Below are 22,603 nucleotides of genomic sequence, written 5' to 3' on the forward strand. Positions count from 1 at the left end.
CATGTTAAACTTTACAAGATTTTTGTACAGAACATGTCCTTGAATACGTAAATAAAGTTAATAACTGCATAATTTCGTCCATTTTCTTTGTGCTAGTGTTTCTGACTTACAATAAACCGCCCCGCCCATGGTGGTACGGTCCAGCTGGACATTTCGCATAATTGCACCAGCCGGATAATTGCACCAAAAACGCTGGCAAATGCGTGGTGCAGTTAAGCGGAGTCTACTGTACATGGCATTTGTATACATGATTGTTGTAAAAGTGTACACTTTGCATTCTATAACAGGTCATCAACAAAGACCTCATATATAGACCGCTGGGGCGTAGCAGGAAGTTAAGATTTGTGATTGTCATTTCAGTTCTAGGTTCAACCTAGAAATGTACAAAATCCCCTGTCTACCTGAAACATCATCAGCGGAGAAAATCATGATCTCTTGATGGATGGTAAGGTGTTGAGCACATTTTGATTACACCCTGAGTAATTGCTAGTGGAGAGTTAGGACATTTAAAAGCAATAGCTACTTCTACACACAGGGCTTCAGCCTATCTCTGTGGTACACAAACCCAATGCCATGGCAGATTCAGTATCTGTAACAATGCCGATAGCCGGAATTGCTCTCGGAGTGACTGCAAAATTCAGTGTTTCAGAGAACAGGGATTTTCCTAGTTCTGTTAGCTCATAACGACTCAGGCTCTCCAACCACCTGCCTTCCTTTCTGGCCCTGTGTCATTGTCTTGGGTCGGGACTCCAAGATATGACACAAGGCAAATTATGTCGTGGTCTAGGTTCCCGACGACCCACTCACCACCACATAAACAGAAAGGACAACAGATGGTAGAAGATTCCAAGCAGTCATAAGCTAACAGGACCAGGAAAATCGCCGTTCTCTGAAACACTGAACTTCACAACCACTCCGTTAACAATCTCTGCCATCGACACAGCCACAGAAACTAAACCAATCACACACCGAGATTGTACACCACAGAAACAGTTTGAAGTCCTGCATGCAAAAGTAGTCACCACTCACAAAATGCCCCAACCCCCTACCAACAACATCACTCAGGATGTCAACAAAACACGTCAAGTACTCTACAACCAACCAAGAGATTGTGACTTGCCCTGCCAACAACGCCTCGGGTATACAGAGGGAATCGTACGTTCAGTTAAAGCTATGAATGCAACATCACAAATGATTGACTTCCCATCACGCCAATGATAAGTCAGTCCCAGCCCAATTCTGTGGAAACATTTTGCACTTCGAACTGTTTCCCTAGATAACGATGCAAACACTTAACAATTCCAGGTCCTCTGGCAGGGCGTACACATGAGCACCGGTCTTTCTGGATGTCACCGTGGAGATGGCGTACTTGGCGTTGGATGACGACCTCTCGGTAAAGTACTTAGAGATGTCTGCTTCCAAGCTTCTTTTAGCTGTAACAAGAGAGTCAAACACACAAAGGAATTAGAACAAAACAGCCACCAAACCTCTCGCTTTGTTCAACTCCAAACACTACGAAGGCACTAGGATGCTTTCTGTTCTGCCAGGAGTGGAAATGGGGACCGAAGTCATGCAGAAGTTGAAAGATATCTAAAACTCAGGTCAAACTGTTGGCAATCAGGACTTGACCAGTCAAAATTGGTGGAACTGGCTTGGGTAAACTCAGTTCAAAGATGAACTTTTCAAAATGGCACCCAAACCACATGGCGAGACCGTGATCAGCGATAGACAATTTTTCTACTATTAACTGTAGTTTAACAAGATTTTTTATACGTTTTTGGTGAGTTTTAAAGGGCCAGATCTCCATCTTCACTGCTACCTTGTCCCCCCAACGACCCGGAGGTCAAGGGACTAGGTAGGTAGGTAGGTAAAGGGCCAGAAAATCGCTTAGAATAGTTAGTCTGCTCAGAGTAACTGAAAAAGCTGCAGTCTGCTGGTCGCACCCTAATTGATTTATGGCCTAATGATCTCAACGCCAAAGCTACTGCCTTTGTTCAGAAAATGGCCAGATTAATTTTATTGCCTTTCTTCTTACCAACATATGACAGACTAATGGAGCCTGCAAATGAAACCCTGGCGTAGTTAGTCTGGTAGAGACTAAAAAAGTTATGTCACGGTCATCGACTCAAGTTGGAGTAAGTTGTACAGATTCTACTCACAGTACCGTGTTAATCCAGTCAACAGTCCCCTCATCTTCTTCAATCCGTTCAACTTCTGCAGCAGGGCCACTCACTCACTCAGCTCAGGTGTACACATAGACATCAGCTGCAACAAACACAAAAGGCTCAACGGCTGTCCAATGGTATTGGGAATGTGACATATGATAAAGACTTGAGTCACTTGACACCTGACAAAATTTGTGCATGACCAAAAATTAAAATACAAGATGTAACTGTGGACCATGCCAGTGCCAATGCACAAACCATGTGCCAAATTACAGATCCATTTTCATAATGAATCCTATCACCATTAACTAATGCTAAGCAGAGCCTGCTGTCAAACAATTATACAGCACAGATAATTCTCACCTTGTCAAATGTGGTACACCCATTCTCTTGAAGACTCCTGGGCTAAGTGATGCCCTGGATGTTGTCGCAAAGAACCTTCAGTGTTGCTGCCCAGGTTCTTGCACGGTCCAGACATATAAGTCAATGGGTGCCCCCACGCCATTGCTGCAACAGACACAAAAGACAATGGAGAGTGAGAATGTGACAGTTATAATACTGGATACTTCTGATAAAAAGATAAAAGTGCATGTAATCACCATATGTACCAACCAACAAATAAGTTCCTGTTACCATGTAAGTGCGATCCTCTTTTTTCTTTCTGCAAAAGCATTGGTGAAACAAATGGATCATAATTTCCTACGAAAAAAGACAGTTGAACAATGACGGTTGAACGAAGACGGTTGAACAAAGACAGTTGAACAGACATCTTTACAGTTGAAAATTTGAATTTTGTTGGCAATCACAGAACCTTTTCAAATATTGTTTATGAATTTTACCAACACGGCTTCAATGAGACGCTAACGAACACAGCTTAGACAATTTAAAGCACTGAGCCTGCGGTCTCAAAAATATACAGTAAAGTTTAAACTTACTGTCGGATGTCATGGCCGCGCTGGAAGACCCGCCATAAAGGCAATCTACAACTTGTAGATGTGGGACTGACCCCGTTCATCCATGGCCGAGTAGCCGCGGCTGGAAGGACCGCAAGCCATGGACGAACAGTTACGGGGAGGCGTGGGGCCAGTCCCGAGGCGGACTGCGCTATCATCGCCCGGTGGGCAGCACTGGACGGTCTCGAGAGGAAGAGACATCGCAGCCGTTTCCAAGCTAAGGCTGGCCGCGAATTAAACTCTACAGTTGGGAAACATGCATTTGAAAAGTACCCAGGCTTGTGATTGGTGTGGCAAGTTGGCTTGTGATTGGTTGAAAAAATGCACTTTTTGTATCTCCCTATTGGTTGTCTTTGGTGATGTCTTTCACCCGGATTGGTCACCTGTCTAATGAAATTAAAGCTCACTTAAATGAGTCTTTTACCCGATTGGTCATCTGCGCTACAAGAGGGCCTGCATGGGGCACGTGGGGGTAGTGATTACAAATGACGCAAAATTTTCGCCGCCGATTACGAATTACGTTAAATTCTCAGAGCTGATTACGAATTACGTTGAATCATGAGGCTTTCCAACCGACTGTTACACTTTTTGACGCAGAACTATCTAGTTCTGCGTCAAAACTACTAATTGACGATGAATCTGTTTATAACCACACAAGACGGTATAACTAATGATAAGTAGCCGTGATGACGGCAGGAAATGTCGTATGGGAGGGTAGTACCAGGGGCAAATTATTGCTGACGGTATGACCACGTTGAGCGCCGAAGACATCTCCCTGGGGAAAATGTTTAAATCTTGACCCTCTAAAACGCTATTTCCTTGATTTTGAGTGCCCAATTTTGCTGGTAGACTAAAGCCATGTTTGATGACATTTCTATATGTGAAAATAATACGCAAGGGTTTCATGCGCCACGCCCTCCCGCTCGACATTTAGTCGGAGGCGCGGCGATTCTTGGTGAGTCCAGGAGAATACTTCTCCGGGAAAACTGTGAAATCTTGACCTGCTCAAAGTCAAACGCCCTTTCCTGCACTTTGAGGGGAAAATTTTGGGTTCAAAGTAAAAAAAAAAGTACACAAGGGTTAAAGCTAGATTTTGTTTTCCCTCCCGATTCATTTTTCAACGGAGGTGTAATAATCCGAGGCCGGTCCGAGGGCATGCGCCCCGAGAAAATAGTGAAATCTTTACCCTATGAAACGCTATTTCATGCATATGTTTTGAGGGATAAACTTGGCTTGCAGACTAAGCTGTGTTTTATGGCATCCCTATGATCGAAAAATACACGCTGGTTTCAACTTGATATTTCGGGGCGACGCCCTCAGAACATTTCTGCCCCGCAGATGCGACAATTTTAGATTGGTCCTTGGATCCAGGGGCATATATTTCACGGGAAAATTTTGACATCTTCACCCTCTGAAACGCTATTTCCTGCATTTTGAGGGGCAATTTTGCCGGGAGACTTTGCTGGAAATTAGCCTACGCTTTACTAGTAATTCATAAATTACGTTGCAGAAAGGTACGTAGAACGAAAGTGACCAATTACACGTTACGGTTGATGTACCGATTACGAATTACGTTGGTTTTGGGCACGCGGCTACCTATGGATTACGGAGACTAAAAATGCCTGATTACGGCTTACGAAAAGGGCATGCAGGCCCTACTACAACACACAAATACAACCTGAGATTGATAGCAATGGACCAGCTAAAACTGAAAAGACTCCTTCAGACTTCTTGGCCTTATCTTTTCCAAGGGCCTGTCTTGGAGAAGCTACATAGAGTCCATCGCCAAATCCGCAGCAATGAAAGTTGGTTCGCTTCTCAGAGCCAGTCACTATCTTACTCCCGAGAGCATACTTTACCTGTAGAAATCCACCATTCGTCCCTGCATGGAATACTGTTCATATCTCTGGGCTGGAGCTCCAAAGGATTGCTTGAACCTTTTATACCGCATCCAACGGAGCCTGAATTAGTGTGGTCATTGGTCATCGTTTGGCTTCAAAACTAGACTCCCTTTTTCACAGACGAAACATTGCCTCCCTGTCTTTATTCTATAGATACTTCCACGGCCAGTGTTCGGATGAACTTTCACTACTTGTCCCACCACAGAGAATTTTTCAGCGTACCACTACCAGGTTCTCCTCTGATTCACACTACTATACTGTACAACTACCAGCCTCTAAGTCATTCTACAGTAACAGCTTTTTTCAACGAACTACAAAACTCTGGAATTTCCTCCCAGGCAACTGCTTTCCTCCCAAATACAACCTACAAACCTTCAAAACAAACACACACCGCTGTCTCTCACCTATGCCACATTAGTTCAATGCCGAGAAGTGGCCTCTTACGGCCTTGCATTGAGCGAGATCGTTAAAAAATGGACTAGTGTATGTGTCTAGTGTGCTGATATATGTTATAACTGGTCATGAACAAATATGAGTATGTTGATATTATATGGGCCCCAATGGCTCGATATTGCAGTGTTGTAAGTTGAAAATGATGATAAAATGGTACAGTCAATATATATGAATACAATCTTTATTCCATATCATACACATTTTGAAAGGCATAGTACATGTGACTTTTCTAGCAAGCAGTGGTGCAGTTTTGGTGCAGTGTACTCTCCAAGCAGAGGGGAGAGTCTGGCTGTTTTTTGACGTGTTTTTTGGTAAACACGTTAAAAACCAGCTGGACCCACACGTCTGCTTGGAGAATAGTGGGTGTCCCATTTGTCTATTTATCTGACAAAAATCATGACCATAGCACTTTCAGAAAATATGACACTAAATTTTGAAGCTCCGCTGCAGTACCTTAGGTACCCGCTAGAAGACCCATTATCGAACTTGACCTTCCTTTCTGTAAACCCTACCCATCCACTAAATATCATACAGATTCATCGACAGCTTCTCGAGTTATGCTGGCGACATACAAATACACATCCACACAAAGCCTGCTGCAGTACCGACGGAAAATGCCAGGGGAACCAGTTTTGAACTTGACCTCCGTTTCCAGAACATCTACACACCTACCAAAAATCATGAAGATCCATCAACGTTTCTGTCACTTTTTTTGCCTACATACAAACACAAAAAAGTTAAAAGTCCGCTGCAGTACTGTTAAATAACGCAAAGTGAACCATTTTCCAACTTGACCTTCCTTTGCACAACCAATACACACCTAGCAAAAATCATAAAGATTCATTGAAGCTTTCTTGAGTTATGCTCCTGACATACATACAGACCCAACCAACAGATTTTTCAACCTAAAACATAATCTTCTCCGAGTACAAGTACTCGGCGAAGATAACAAGCTTAAAGTATGAAAAATATTAGGGCGAACATGGACAGAATGGTGGTTATGTAGATTTTAATAAATGTTTATATGGATATATCATTGGTTGCATTAGAGTTGTATATCTACTCTTTGGATATATATATATGTTCATATAGCAATGCAGAGCAAGTGTGCAGGAAAATGAATGAACGAAAAGAAAGTATTTGCTTTACAACATCTTTACTTCCAATATAATGTTTAAATTAATTTGCAACATTTCCATAAATGCAAAATATAAAATATATACTTTATATAACGTTTGACAAAGTTAACTTGCCTTATCAATATCATTTGTGAGCATACATATGAAAAGTTTTCGACATCAATAGTCAAGTTTAAAAAAGCATAATTTTAAAACAATGTAGACACGTAAAAGAATCAGGACTACAACAGTTAAGAAAAACTAAAAATGAAACTGCTAAGACAAGACTAGTGATCATTTATGTAGAGACCATCAAAACCCTAAACTGATCTGTTATCATCGTGTATTCTTTATACAAGTCATACAAATATTTCATATCATACCATATAGCAGTTTATACAAAATGGACACCAATCAACTACTTATTTCCTTTACATAACATTCCAGGGCATTTTTTCATATAGGAAATGGCAAGAGCCTGGGATAGTCGAGTATGTATTACTGAGAAGCCACAGAATATAAAAGTTTGAGTAAGCTATTATCTATGTATCCTTCAGAGTAGGTTTGCTTTGCTTTATGCTGAGAGTAAGGCCTAATATAACAACCGTCTGCTCAGTTCTTCTGTTCAGGCTTCAGGTATGTACTAGCTTGCAGATGGTAACCGTTGTCTGTCTGGAGGCACAAATCTGGAGGGGAGAGAGGCAGATCACTTGTTAGGAAAGCAGTCAAAAATGACAAAAAAAACTTTTTTCTGTATGTTTCATTGCAAAAATATGAATCATTTGATTTCAAGGCCAAAATGCAGCTCCAAAATGGTGCTCTTCATTATGATTGAAAACAGATCTACAGTGGAAGTCACTTGAAGACAGAAGAAAAATATCCAGGCTTTGCATGATGTACAAAATGACTAATAAACTTGTGGATATATCGACTGATAATTATCTAATACCAGCCCAGAAAAGGACAAGAAATAGTCATGCCTTAAAGTATCAGAGTTATCAACCAAGGATTGATGTGTTTTTGTATTTCCCGGCAAGAACCATAGTAGAATGGAACTTGTTGTCATTAGATGCTGTAGGAACACCTTCACTAAATAGCTTCAAAGAACGATTGAAGTCAGGTGTGCAAAAGTTAGGTGTGTGACAGGCCTTTCAGTGTAATATAACCAGCTGCTGTCGCGCTGCATGCCTGCGAAGCTGGTGTGTTACGCCGAAGGGCGGTTATACCGGCTATACAGATACAGATATACTGGCACAATATAATGTACATGACAACATTTTTGTAGATGCATCAGTTTCCAATTCAGCAGTAGACATACTATGTTTGACTTTAGTACCTGACTCTGGCATCCTGAGAGTTCAGTCTGTCTGGTGAGTAGTAGTATAGAGGGAGCTGTGGGTCCATGAGATGTGGGTTTTGAACCAGAAACTCTTCAAATGTCAACTCTGGACAGTCTATCTGTAAAGGTGAGGTTATTTTTCAACAATTCAGATTATCATGAAGACTATGCTATTATCCTAGTTGATAAAATATCAAAGTGACAAGTCCATAAATATGAACTACACACATGAGACTCTACATTAGCAACATGTACTTTCCACAAAATACTCTTCTTCAAGCAACCATCAACACTTCACAGTAAACTACATCTAGTACCTGACCAGCACAGTTACAACATGAGATCTGCAAAACGGAATAATTTCAAACTGCCAAATCCAAGATCAACTGCAACAAAGTCTTTCCTGTATCGGTGCACAAAATCATACAATACTCTCCCGCATCACATCAGATCATCTGTGACCATCCATATTCGAAATACTCATCAGACTAAAAACGGACACATACAGGTCTATACAGAACTGGTAGTAAATTGAAATTGATGTATGTAAATATGTATATATTGTGTAATGTAATGTGTATTCCATAAGTTCTAATGTAATATGTATGTTATGTGTAACAACTCCAGGAAGAATAGTGAAGTTCATTTTGTATGTACTTCACTAATGGAAGTCTTTTTAACAATAAACATGGACACAGGAATAAGTTACACACATGGACACAGGAATAAGTTACACACATGAACACAGGAATGCACCTACAAACAAATGAGTCTTAAGATAGAAATACACTCTGCCGTAAATGTTGGTCACACCCCTTTATTTCCCAATCTAAATCACACCAGCAAGCTTCAGTGGGGCAAAACTAGGAACTAATAGTAGCTCTGTTTTGCAGTTTACAATTGGACATGCCAATTACAGACCAATGACCTATCCGAAAATAATTTCATCAGGTTGGTAGAACACAGGATATTTAGAGTTTCTTTTTTCACAACCAGGAATCTCACCTGTTGACGTTTCGGTGACTGTCAGTCAGAAGCTCTGAAGAAGGTGTCTGACAGACACCGAAACGTTAGCAGGTGAGATTCCTGGTTGTGTCAAAAGAAACTCCAAATATCCAATGACCTATGTTTTACCTTTTGAATGGCCTCTGATACTGCATGAATGTAGAACTGGGTGACTGTTTCATGGTATCCTCTTTTTACCTATGAAGGAAATACATAACGTTTTGAGAAAAATAAATTGAAATGGTAATTTGATATCAGTTCTAGAGTTCCATTCGTGGAAAGACAGAAATTGGTCCAACTACTTTTGATGTTGATTTAGCAAAATAATTAACATGCATTGGTAGATATGAAAAGACCACCTCCTACCTTCTCTTTGTTTTGCTCATTGAATTTCTTTATTCCTCTTCTGCAAAGAACAAGCATGTACATAAATCAGTATTAAGTAAGGAAGGAAATAAATTGGTACATCACATCACAACAACTAAGAGATTGAGTGTAAATTTTTCTTAAGGTTTTATTTATTTATTCATTGGTTCAGCATGTACATGCCAGGGTTGCCCAACTAGCCGAAGGCTATTACTAAGGGCGAACCCATGTGCGGTCATAGGACTGTAGGTTTTGGACCATCTCACACTGGGGCATGCCCCTACTCTTTTTCGAAAGGTGTGGTGGGTTCTTTTACGTGCGCGGGGTGTGGCTCTCCCCAGACACGGGACCTCCATTTAACGTCCTATCCGAGGGACGTCCCTAACCCTAGATGAGTTAGGTACTCATTTACACCTGAGTGAAGTGAGGAAAGTCGTGTTAAGTGCTTTTCCAAGGGCACAACGTCGGGGTGCATGTCCAGATATGTCTGGGGGCAACCCGTGTTTCAACTGGGGTCCCCTTGTTTGACAGTCAAATGTTCTATCCATTAAGCCACACAATGCCACGTTACGCCACACGACGCAACGGTTATGCAACAACATTTTGAAATATCTAGTTCAACCTGCAAGTGGGCTATGAGACTTGGGACTTACTGTATCTTGGGGACTGCATTTTCTTTCCCATGTAGTCTTATGTAGTTCCAGGCCATCCTTAGGTGAGCCTAATAACAGAGATGGAAAAACTGATTGGTGTGTTAACAATACACAACATGTGGGTTACTTTCCTGAAGCTTTTAAATTGTCTTTATTGCATATTCCTGCCCAGAAGGGCTAAATGCACAGATGACCACACGTGGTCTATAAGAAGTATAATACAAAACATGAATTGATGAGCTGCTACATTCTAACATTGACAAACTAAACGATAGACAAACTGTCGACTAATGCTAAACTAATGTTGATCACCTCGTAGCTTCTTCTCTCTTTTTGAAACATTTGGAAACATGACTACATACTTTGTCTATCATATGTTCGTTCTTGCATTACATCATGTATAGGAAAATGTATTGATTTGACATTTTTGTACATTTCTTGTCTAATCCTATTGTCTTATACAGTGATTGGCGCTCATCATATAAGGAACAATCAAGTAAAAAGTGGGTTTCATTTTCAACATATAAATGGTCACAGAATTCGCATGTTCTATTCTTCAGAGGGGTACTGTTATGCCTTCCAGATTCTATGTGTAGGGAGTGGTCACTGAAGCGAAGTTTACACATTGCTCTGCGATGTTCGAAGTTTGAAATGTTTAAATATGTTTCTCTTTCATAAATCTCTTTGATTCAATCAACAGAAACACTGAAATCACAAACCTCATGTGTCCAATCTTCAAAGAGCAGGGTGGCATCTTCAAATGCATTCATAAATGCCTCATCACCAATGGATCTATAGGACCTGACAATATGGATAACAAAAGAACAGTGTGTAAAATGTTGGACTTCTCAAAAACAGCAAGACTAAGGGTGGGTACTGGTACAGAAAATTCAGGTCCAGGTCCAGGTATGGACCTGTACCTGGACCTGATTATACTAAGTAGTAGTACAGTTGTATCTTATGTCATACCTGCGCCGCGAAAACGTTCGATACGGGTATTCCAGACCGTGTGATAATTTTCCGTATCACACGGGGTTCTAAGTTGTATCACACGGGCTTCCATAGAATATTTAGAATGCATTTCGATCGCGCTGGTTGCGCCGCCGTCGAAAATTCAAACATCCCAGATTCGGATGTTGGAATCAATGTTGTTACAGTTTTTTTGTTCGAGGACACAAAACTCCCTCAACTTCTGGCGCATTCCAAAAAATTTTACCTGGCGAAGTACAGCAAGGGCTCTTTCAGTGTTTCCTCAGCACTGGTATCCAAAACCTGGAGAAATCATAATAAGCCTTTAACGACATAAACATGAAAGAAGAAGATGAACAAGAAGGTGGAGTGTTGTACATTTCACATGGAGTGCTATATGCAGCCATACACATCTAAATCTACCTTTTCTTAAAGGCAACCTAAGCAATGTTAGGGCGTTGAAAGTCGTATTTTCAAAATTATTTTATTAGTGATTTCTATCCATAGGAAGTTTGAATAACACTATCCCATTGCATATCGACCATCATGGAGCAAAGATGCGATGTCGTTGTGTGGTGGGATCTCATTGAAAATCTGAGCACCTGGTGTCCAGCCATCATTTCAAATCTTCCGAACATGCACGATTCTGACCGATAAGTCCCGAACGCTTCTGGAGAAATAATCACGTTGTCATACTCAATGTGCTCGGGCATTGTGACGTCGTGCGATGGATGGTTACCGAAAATTGTCGGCAGAAAACGGTTATGGCTGGATTGTGGGCTGATTATTGGGTGGTACCAATAAATAAAATACTCCTTTTGCAACTTGTTTCTGTTCTCTTTTTAAATGCCCAAAGTATGAAATAATGATAAAAATATGCTAATATGGGGAAGTAAATGTCAATTTCATCCAGATTGCTTTATCCAGAATATTTCCAGTTTTACCTCCTGAAATCGCTTAGGGCACCTTTTTCTTAACAAACATTGATATATGTTCTATCATCAAAGGAACAAAAGGTCATGTGACTCGTAGGGCTCATTTCAACATTTTCTGAGCATAATCTGAATTTGTGTACATGTGAGACCCTTAAGAAGATACAGATGCAGGACTGACCTCTCCGTACCACACATGATGATCTCCGATGTCATGGACCTGATGTGCTCGACACTGGAGCACGGCTGCCGCACCTGTGATGAGGGGAACACCCTGCACGCAGGTGAAGTCATGTTACAGTGTCACTTCTTGAGGGTCCCCAGAAAGTGCGAAATGGAACGAAATAGAACGAAATGGAACGAAATGGAACAAATCAAAACAACATATGCAACATTATGAAATGAAACACCAGTAGATAGCGAAATATAAGGAGTAGACCGTGTTTCATTTCATGTTACATATGTTGTTTTAGTTCGTTCCATTTCGTTCCATTTCGTTCCATTTCGCACTTTCTGGGAACCGCTTAGCTTCTTGAGCAAGATATAACAAAAAACATACTGATATAATATAACAGATGATGGAAATGTAATTGGAACTAGGATGGAGCCAACAAATTCAAAACACCTTGTATCCAAGAGTGTGAGGGACTGACTGGAACTGGTCTTGTCCTTCTGCTACTGGTGTGGCAAAGTGAACACTATAGTGAATCTGCAGGGAGGTACATAAACAGACATTTGTCATCTGGCGTCGTGTGGCGCAAGTGGTAGAGCACGCGGCTGTCAAACAATGGGATCGAATCCTGGGTTGTGCCCAGAGACATGTCCGAACTTGCGCCCCGACATTGTGCCCTTGGGAGAGGCACTTAACACGACTTTCCTCACTTCACTCAGGTGTAAATGAGTACCTAGCTCATCTAGGGTTAGGGACGTCCCTCGGATAGGACACTAAATGGAGGTCCCGTGTTTGGGGAGAGCCACACCCCGCGCATGTAAAAGAACCCTCCACACCTTTCGAAAGAGAGTAGGGGCATGCCCAGGTGTACGATGGTCCAAACCTTACAGTCTGGTCTGGGATGACATCTTGAAAAGGTGATAGTCACCTGTTATGTCAAACCTTCCACAAATGTGGTAAATCAAAATAAATAAATAAATCTGAGCAGGCATCCATGATGAGGAGCACTCATATACTGTCTAGCAATATGACAAATCTGCATAAAGCTTTGACTCTTGCTGGAGAAATGGAATTATAGAAAGAGTTCATGATCAACAAGGCTTCAAAAACCCTCTGTAACCAGTATTTCTCTGGTGATGGGTAAAGGAAAGTGATCTCTAACCAGTTTAGCTCAGATGAACTCAAGGAACAGATGAGCTAATCTTCCACTGGTCGTGACAGAGAAGACAGACGCTATGTACAGTATTTACAGGTTCATTGTACCGAGGAAATTCCCCTAGCTCTTTTCGACAAGCACATTGAACAGTGGGCCACGGCTTAACGTCCTGTCCTAAGGACTGCGATCCTTTCCGGTAGCGTGCATGTCGGGTGAGCGACACAGTGTGAATCGAACCCGGGGCTTCTAGCTCCAGAGGCAAGATCACTAACCACTGGACTACGCACGCTACCGGTAAAGAGTTGTACATGTGTGGCAACAAAAAATGTGGTTTGATTTTTTGAAATGTAGAATAAACTTTGTAATTACTTATCATGATATAGAATGGAAGGGAATAAAAACATCAGCAAAAGTGAAGCAAAATTTCAATTTCAAATTTTACTTGCCTGGTCCTTTGATAATATGTGAACAGCGCAATGCTGAGTCTCCACCAGTAAACTGTGCATTCGGCTATAGCAAAAATAGCAAGGGTTAAGGTCTGTTGCATTTTTTATTTATCAAACTTCACAGAATGAAATCTGAGAGGTGTTGGCAACAGGATCGATGCATCCTTTACAAGGCCAACACCTCCAGAGTACATTTAAAAACAAATAAAGAATCGTCACTAATGTAATATCACATTACATTCAAGAAATGACAATAATGGTGGTAATAACAAAGATATTGAAAAAGGACGGTTTGACTATCTTATACAGCATTAACAGGAGTTAGTCCATGTACATATGTTGTTGATGTCAAAGTGTGTTGTCAGAAGAGAATTGTGTAATGTTCTGAAACGGATTGCTTAAAGCGTTTGGTTGAGGTCTGTATTTGTACATATCAACCAAAATGGGTCAGTTCAGTAGACATTGCAACATAAAAAAACAGTACTATAGTAATACTACTAGTAATTCAAAAAGGCGAACAATACTCTTTATTCTTAATTTGCAATAATTATTATTGGAATCACCAACACAATAGAAATACATGTATATGTATTTCATATTAGACTCAGATACCAGTAGCCTTCAATACCAGACCATTTGCACTAAATGATATCAAACTCCTTTTGGCCGGGGAGCACATCATACACGATTATATAGAGTTTGCACCCGGTCTCTCTTGGCACACAATCTCTAATATGCGCGAGAGATAATTAATGCGAGCGTCGGCCGAATTTGTAGATCGCCCGAAGCTCGCCGGATTTCAAAATCGCCCGGGCGTCGGTCGTATCTTCCAATGAAAATCTCGGGTGACGTCTGAGGAATTCTAAAAATCTTCCGAAGCCTGCGTAATGGACAGGACGTCGGCCGTACTTCGGCTAAAAATACCCATTTGGAGCTCGCCGACAAGTCGGCCGAGCTGGATTCTTGATTTGTGACGGGGGCTTAACCGTGGTGGTGGGGCAATTCACTTCCCCGGCCGAAGGATTAGTGACTGTGGTCTGGTACCCAGGCTAAGGTACCAGATACTGACTTATCTTTTAATTTTTATAGATTTTACCTTGGCTTGTTCATACAGAAGGAAACGATGGGAGGCTGTAGTGACACACTGGTGAATGAACTACAGGTCACTCCTCTCAGGTAGGCATTGTCTGATGAAGGGTTGGTCATGTGCTTGGCTGTTGTTACCACCACAACTGAAGAACAGCAAAGTTTCAAACACCGTCAGAGAGTTTAAAGGGACATATTGTAGAATCTAGTGGGCAAAAACTAAAAATATTCAGAATTTGAAAAATCTACATTCAGATTCACATTTGTAACTATATATACTTATTTGTTACTTATTTCCAACATATTCCCGTCATTTTGTCACATTTCCATCATTGATAAACGACTAAAAACGCAAAAAGCGCAAAATCTGGCTTATTTGCATATAATGTAGCGGACCCCGTTTTTCAATATGCAAATAAGCCATAACACTAAGAAAATTCCGAATCAACCGTTGCGGTCGAAGATCGAGCGTCACAGGAAAAAACACCACAAGTGAACAAACTTCAGAACGTCACGTGTTCGATCGTGTGTTTGCTGATCGGAATGTTGGACAAAATGGCAAAGAAGTCAAGCAGCGATGGGGATTGCGTATATAATTTTTTTCAAGACATTCGCACGATACTACAAAGTCGCATCCATACGTGATGAATATTGCTGTGCAGTGTAATAAAGTCTATTTATTAATGATGTAGAAAGATAACCAAAAACAGAGAATTTTGTTTTATGTTCATGTTACAATACGTCCCTTTAACATACATGCTGTAAACATTCACCTTGTAGATTAAATATTCTAATATGTCAAATGGTTAAAAAGGCTACGACACTAGTACATAATTTCTTGTCGCCCTACATGCTCAACTACAATCACACTCTTCCAATAGGGCCACACCAATTCAATTTCTTGGTTCTTGGATTTTTGCAGAGAATAATTTTACAGAACAGGCTACTATCAGATTCACTATAAGGTTTCATGCCTGAATTACTCTTCCTGTATATGCCCAAAGAATCTGGGCTAAAAAAATAACAGGGCCTAGAAAGCGTGTGTTTAGGAGGATCATAAATTGCATTTATCGGCCCCACCTGATATAACAAGAATTTGAGATGAAAGCTTGCTTATTACTGTCAGGATTAGGTAGGAAAGTTTCGTCAACTGAGCGATGGGTCGGACGTGTATGCATTTTGGCATGAGTGCTGCGGTCAGCCGCTGGCGTCACAACATTGGCCCTGTGCGGTTAGTAGTTACTTGCACTAAATTGCGATAAATATCGTTGTCTGGGTTCGATTTGGATGAATATTTTTTTTATTGTATGACGAACACGTGTGCTTCCAACAGAAAGTAAAACATCTTCATAACAGCTGTTCGTTTTCTAGATTTGCATAAAGGAATAGCCTAATTGCCGTGTGAGACCATAACCTCATTGTTAACGCTTACCTGGGAAAGGTACGGACCTCAGTAACCGTCTGACGTCACGGGAAAGTTTTGTCTGGTCCCTTTCTTCTCCACTTGGTTCTGTAGATGTCTTTGATGCTGAAATCACAGGAACACATCCTACGTTAGGTAATATGTGGGTTCGTTGTTTTCCTTGTCAGACTGTGCCCCCCTCCCCACATCCTTCTTTTGTGGTTATATCAGAATTTACCACTACACCGCATAGAAAAGATTTGCTAAATACTAAGTATTTATTGTGTGGTACCTCTGTTACTGGATGAACATCTTCTGACGGAGCGATAGATCACAGGAAGGCGAAATGTGGACACGAATCGAAAAACACTACAGGAGGCAGCCATGTTGTCCTTCCTTTGACTTCTGAACTAGAATAGTCTATTAAAGTTAAGAGGGTGATATTTTAATTTTAGATTACCGATATTCTTCAAAAGAGCTAATTCTTACTAGTTGGTGTCTAAATGATCTCAATAATTATGTCTTTAATGCACAAGACTAAACAAAATCAGCTAAAATTTCCATTCTTTATAGATTACTGAAAGATATATTACTATCACCCCTTGATGTATTAGTGTAGTATTCCGGAAGTAGAAGAAGCAGACGACAAAACCTGCATGCACAGAACTCCGCAAGCGACAAGCATTTGGGGTTTTACCAACTTCAAGGCCTTTCACAGGGCTGTCTGTGACTTTCTGTACAAGAAGAAACAGTGACAACATGTCTAGAGGCTCTAAATGATTCCTGTATTTTCCTTGCAAGTTGTTTTCAACCAAAACTAACATGGTGATGATTCCAGTTCTGAGAATGTGTTCTATTCAGAAAGAGTTACTTCGACTGTAGAGGCATTTGTAAAATCATGATACGTGTTGCATCCATGTTGTTGAGAAAACTTGAGAAGAGTCACAGTATCATGTCATCTTCACAAAGACAGCTGCACAAGTCTGTGCCATGTCTCAAGAAAGGTCCCAAGAACCTCAAAGGGAAGAACTCAAGTTCCCAGCGGTGGATAGTGCGGCAGCTAAGCGATCCTTACGTACAGAAAGCAGCGGCAGAGAACTACAGATGCAGGAGTGCGTACAAGCTGATCGAAATAGACGAGAAGTTCAGGTTTGTATTTCTAACTTCCGAAAGTTTGCCGATCAGTCCTTGATAGCTTCTTTTCCACGACATTGCAGTGTAACGTTGGGTAACATAAATTCGCGGGGTACTTAAATTCGCGATTTTTCGAAAACGGGGTATTTAGGGATATGTGCTAGATGCAACATCAGTAATACCGCTAGAAATGCAAACTTGACAGACTAACGTATTCAGAACACTGTCTGAAAAGCTTTGATAACCATGCATTAGAAGTTGGCTACGTCAAAAACTCTCCTTCCCTTATTGTCACAGTCTGAGGGCTTCGTGGGAGAATTATACGACATAGTTGCTCGCTGGTTTATAAGACAAATGTCACATCCGCTTCCTGCTCAACACAATTTGTTTACAATACAACTTATTAGAATCTCTTTTGCTAACCTACAACTGGACTCTAAGTGTGATTAATCATCAAAACTCCTCTTTGTTGCTACAACCAATGGCTACGGCACCACGGTGAATTTTCCCGCCGCCATATTATTACCCAGAATCCTGCTATTTGGCAGACGACAAACGTTTGCGAGGAACACTTTATAGTGGACTGATGGCGATATTTTCCTCAAAGTTTGCTCTTAGCACAAGCAGAAACACATGGACATAGTAGTAGTACCATTTCTACGGCATCCAGGTAACGCCCCGATGAACAATGTACAAATTTCCATGACGGTGGGGGTCGACTTTGAGTGACTTTCTACCGACTCAACACACGGGTTGTTCCCGAAGGCCTGATGTGTGCCGTACGGCCGTTTTTTCGTGTATTTTTTTTACTTGGACACGTCTATATCCATAGCACTCTCCTCAAGCCAAGGATGGAACGAATAGCTGCTGTATAAAATGTAATTAGCGGTAAGATATTCAAGACGAATCTTCTCTCCCGAAATAATGTTCACACCTGTCCGACAACACCGTCATTCTGCGTGCGGCGGACGGTAGTTTCAAGTTGAAATATTATGGTGTCAGCACGACTAGAGACAAAATCTACCATGTATATGATTAGTGCAAAGATAGTACATGATACTGACAGAATAATAGAAAAAAAGGATGGTTTATTGTTCTGCTAGATTGATTTCAGTCAACCATTATCGGAAAAATCCCGAATTTATGTTACCCAACGTTAGATTGTAATCTGCAATGTGTATGTTAATCCAAAGGTATTTAGACTCTTAAAAGAGTGAAAAAAGACAAGTTACAGTATTCAGCACCAAGGACAGATGAGGTATTGTTAGTCCTGGATACGAAAAGTCATGATGTAATAGTTCATGACAAACGTTACAACTTAGACGAGTTGAACATGTTAGAAAATTCACAGTTTCCTTTTTTTACATAAAACTTGAACTTTTTATTGGAGAATTAAACTTTAATCCAACACAAGAATTAACTCACCATGAACCTTCGTCAGATGTTCGATCCACTGCGTTGAATGCCGGGAAGTCAGAGACGTGATGACTTCAGCAGTAAAACGATACAGTGACACTTGATAAGGTGCACATTTTGGATAAGGAACAGGACTGGTTTGTGAGGGGCGTGAAGGAGGCGATTCACATCAGGGCCCATCACCCCTCCCTGAACCGCGACGGTGGAAGATTCCGTCTGCCTGCTGCTTTCGATACACTGCTGACGTTATCACGTCTCCGACTTTCCGGCGTTCAACGCAGTTGATCGAACATCTAACGAAGGTTGGAGGTCCAACCAAAAATTCATGGTGAGTTAATTCTTGTGTTGGATTAAAGTCTGAATTCTCCAATATGTACTCTACCAACACAGATGAGCTTTCATGCGAACTTGAACTTTTGTTGTTGCTCCTAAACCACATAATGTCTAATGTTAGCTATTGTATCAAATGTAATATAGTTCTATTGCCTGTTGTATGTAGGTTCCTGAAGCCAGGCCTAGTGGTGGTGGATTGTGGAGCCTGCCCTGGGTCGTGGACACAAGTAGCTGTGAACAGAGTCAATGCTGCTGAAGGTAATGAAGACTTCTTAGATGGAATCAGGAAACATGAAGAAACAATTGAACATGGTGGCATCGTGTGGCGTAACAAGGGAACCCGAGTTCAAACCCGGGCTTCCCCCAGACATGTCTGGACATGCGCCCCGACATTGTGCCCTTGGAAAAGGCACTTAACACGACTTTCCTCACTTCACTCAGGTGTAAATGAGTACCTAGCTCATCTAGGGTTAGGGACGTCCCTCGGATAGGACGTTAAATGGAGGTCCCGTGTTTGGGGAGAGCCACACCCCGCACACGTAAAAGAACCCACCACACCTTTCAAAAAAGAGTAGGGGCATGCCCCGGTGTGAGTGGTTCAAAATCTACAGTCCTATAACTGCACATGGGTTCGCCCTTAGAAATAGCCTCCGGCTAGTTGGGCAACCCTGGCATGTACATGCTGAACCAATAAATAAATAAGTAAACAATTGAAGTCCTTCATGTTTTTCCCAATCATATTTTGATATGATTATTAGCCATGAATTATCAAAATACCCTCCAGTTACACATATCATCATCATCATCATCAGGGATTACAGTGCAGTTGACCAGAACTTGTATCCATGATTCTTAATTGGCCACATACATGTAATGCAACGAGCTAAAACATACAATAACAGCACAACATGAAATCTGTAATCTGCATTTTCTGTTGCCTCAAGGTCCAAACTTTTTAAAATACACGTAGGAAGAAATGCTTTCTGTTTCCTCTATGACTGTTGTAGCCTCAGTGTATTACATGTGTATGTTGGTCCTGATAGTAGTACAGGTACGACACATGTAGAATGGCAAAAGCTTTGAATACAAATTCTAATACTCCAGCACCACTTGGGACATATCTATTGTAGTACATATTGTCTCTGTGGAAGTTCCGTTAACAATGCCCTAGACATATTAGTACCGTTACATGTATGTCCCATTTCGTGCTACAGGCTTTCCAAGAGGCATGGTGGTTGGAGTGGACCTGCAGTACATGTCAGCCATCAAGGGGGCCAAGCTTCTGTCCAACTGTGACTTCACACTAGAGGAAACACAGGAACACATTCAGAAATACCTACCCAATGGGAAGGCTGACGTCGTCCTTAGTGACATGGCGCCAAATGCGACAGGACTCTCGTCTTTAGACCACGACCAGATTGTATCTCTCCAAATCAGCGCGTTCAAGTTCTCCAAGATTGTTTTGCGGGAGGGCGGGGTGTTTGTGTCTAAGCTGTGGGATGGCAGCCATTGTAAGATGTTTCAGAGTGTGGTGGGCGACGCGTTCAAATTTGTGAAGGTCGTGAAGCCGCAGTCATCCAGGAGCAACTCAGCAGAACTTTTTGTTTTCGCCAGAGGGTATAAGAGGATAAAACAGGACAGTTGACTGGACATCTGATCGATGCAGATGTTAAGGAATGTAGGCACCTGGAATTAGAGCTGTGTACCGGTACGCTGTACCGATACAGTACCGGGGAACAATCAATTAGGTACAGGTCCAAAATACCTATGAAATTACCGTGGCAGTGCTCTGAAGCCACTCTAAAGCACAGAAAACACATTTGCATGGCTAGAGTCAAATTTTCATCTGTGTTTTCATAAAAATGATACCTAGCACAATCAAATATTATGTTTTTACCAGTTCAAACATGCTTTTGTCCTTATTGAAAATCTACCATTTTCCGAACAAGTAGTTTAGGTACAGGTTCAGGTCCGGACCTGTACCTTAACCCGTGTACATGTACCTAAAATTTGTTTAGGTACACAGCTCTATCTGGAATGTGATCACTCGTTGCAGATTTTCTGATCTCCTCTTTGTAGCCACATAATATAAGACTTGTCGGTATGTATTTTTCATAGATATGCAATGACCTTGTGTTGTTATAATATCTTTCTCTGTCTATTCCATGTGCCATACATTAAGACTTGAATAGATATTGAAAGAACAGGGAAACTTATTTAGCATAGTGTACTCCTATGGGAGCTAGTTTAAAGTGAGATAAAAGTAAAGCTACACTTGGTTTTATATGTCAGTGAACCAGTATAGCCACTTTTGGGAATTCCATGACACATACTTGTCCTTATATCGTAATGTTAAGTGGTATGATAATGTCAAGTGCCACACACGGCAAGCTTGTAAAATAGCAACCAACCAGTCATCTGCGAGCATCAGTGCGGATGTGTTGCAGTTGTAGACAGTTCTCTCCAGCAATCCATTCCTTTGTAAGGTAAAATGCACATCTTTCACTAGCTGGATCTTGTCTGCAGCATTTGTTTGCTAATCCTAATTTAGATGTATCCTGACTTGATCTGCACCACTATGAACTAACCACATAATCTCCCAAAACGTGTACCAATATGCCATGCGCCATGTAGTAATTCTTGATTAGTTAACTGTAACTTAATTTTAGCTGATTTAACTGTCACTAGTCAACAGCTAAAATTTCATCATCTCTACTATTTGATTACTAATATTTAAGCCAGTAATATTTGTTCCCACCGTTTAAATTAAGTGCCGTGACCTACTCCACTTTCCCCCAACCGCTATATTTTCCTGCCGCTATATTAAAGTGATTTACAGTAGTTTGTTTGTTTGAACCTTTGTTTATTCATGATAATCTCAAACACCGCTTTTCATTGAGGTCAAGAAGTAAGGGTCAGATACAATATAGCAGAGATACAGTCATAGTAAAAGCTTACTGAGATTTTACCACCCAAACCTCCAACCAGTGTGAATTTTATTCTGATGGAGGACTTATTTATGTTCAAAAATAAAGTTTTTGCTGACGACGTTTGAATTTCAATACATCAACAAGAATGGGCATGCTGTCTCAGATCAATTAAGGTTTAGAACTTTAGATTAAAATAACTCTCAAAGATCAAGACAGAGACAGGATACAAGAGAACAGTAGCATTTATTGGAATACAAGTATGTTAACAGCATAGCAGAAGAAAGTTTGTTAATCACATTATTTGAAGCGCGCAGTACCCCCTCCCTTAAATTTGTTAAAGCACTTAGAGTGTCTCAACCATCTGTACCCTTATCAAACCACTGGTTCAAAGTTCCTTAAAGTAAACTCCATAAAAGACATGTCAAACATTACGATTAAATTATAATGTAAATACCATTTAGTATTTTAATACCAGCAAGTCTCTTAGACTAGTTCTCAACTTTGTAATTACTGGTATTTTTCAAAATTGTTTTCCATGAAAAAAAAAATGCAATGGTTTCTTCACATTTTCACATATGTATATACTTTAAAGGCAGCCATGTAAGTCTAGGCCATCTGCTTTTGTTATACAGAAAAAAAGGACTAAATACAGTCATTTCTACAAAAAAATATAA

General features: G+C 40.8%; 2 protein-coding genes and 1 long non-coding RNA gene across 3 annotated transcripts in view; 1 reads left to right on the plus strand and 2 right to left on the minus strand.

The window, feature by feature from the left end:
* Positions 1–234: 234 nt before the first annotated feature.
* On the minus strand, positions 235–3,716 carry LOC136440052 (uncharacterized). The gene is made up of 4 exons (XR_010756615.1): positions 3,101–3,716; positions 2,529–2,672; positions 2,160–2,265; positions 235–1,433 (listed from the first exon to the last, which is right to left on the minus strand). It is a non-coding gene; the product is annotated as an uncharacterized lncRNA (long non-coding RNA).
* A 1,923-nt stretch (positions 3,717–5,639) lies between these two features.
* On the minus strand, positions 5,640–16,519 carry LOC136439525 (uncharacterized). Its single transcript, XM_066434943.1, has 13 exons — positions 16,409–16,519; positions 16,147–16,242; positions 14,725–14,860; positions 13,629–13,692; positions 12,480–12,734; positions 12,036–12,128; positions 11,170–11,225; positions 10,673–10,754; positions 9,954–10,021; positions 9,301–9,340; positions 9,064–9,132; positions 7,927–8,048; positions 5,640–7,276 (listed from the first exon to the last, which is right to left on the minus strand). Exons 1-13 carry the CDS (start codon positions 16,500–16,502, stop codon positions 7,234–7,236), a joined length of 1,218 nt encoding a protein of 405 aa, XP_066291040.1. The 5' UTR covers positions 16,503–16,519; the 3' UTR covers positions 5,640–7,233.
* A 392-nt stretch (positions 16,520–16,911) lies between these two features.
* LOC136440051 (rRNA methyltransferase 2, mitochondrial-like) overlaps positions 16,912–22,603 on the plus strand; it is a 217,257-nt gene continuing 211,565 nt past the window's right edge. Inside the window, exons 1-3 of the mRNA XM_066435820.1 lie at positions 16,912–17,265; positions 19,166–19,257; positions 20,214–20,667. Coding sequence (XP_066291917.1) covers positions 17,015–17,265; positions 19,166–19,257; positions 20,214–20,644 — 774 coding nt within the window. The 5' untranslated portion in view covers positions 16,912–17,014 and the 3' untranslated portion in view covers positions 20,645–20,667. The remainder of the gene's footprint in view (positions 17,266–19,165; positions 19,258–20,213; positions 20,668–22,603) is intronic.

Source organism: Branchiostoma lanceolatum, chromosome 8, assembly GCF_035083965.1.
Source record: "Branchiostoma lanceolatum isolate klBraLanc5 chromosome 8, klBraLanc5.hap2, whole genome shotgun sequence".
NCBI lineage: Eukaryota > Metazoa > Chordata > Leptocardii > Amphioxiformes > Branchiostomatidae > Branchiostoma > Branchiostoma lanceolatum.

What these genes read in the sequence shown, in the direction of transcription:
- LOC136439525 (XM_066434943.1), bottom strand. Translation starts at nt 16,502, where the DNA reads ATGGCTGCCTCCTGTAGTGTTTTTCGATTCGTGTCCACATTTCGCCTT. An exon ending in ATCATGTGTGGTACGGAGAG is followed by an intron (nt 11,226 to 12,035) that starts GTCAGTCCTGCA and finishes TGATTTCTCCAG; the next exon opens with GTTTTGGATACCAGTGCTGA. An exon ending in AATGCAGTCCCCAAGATACA is followed by an intron (nt 9,341 to 9,953) that starts GTAAGTCCCAAG and finishes TGTTCTTTGCAG; the next exon opens with AAGAGGAATAAAGAAATTCA.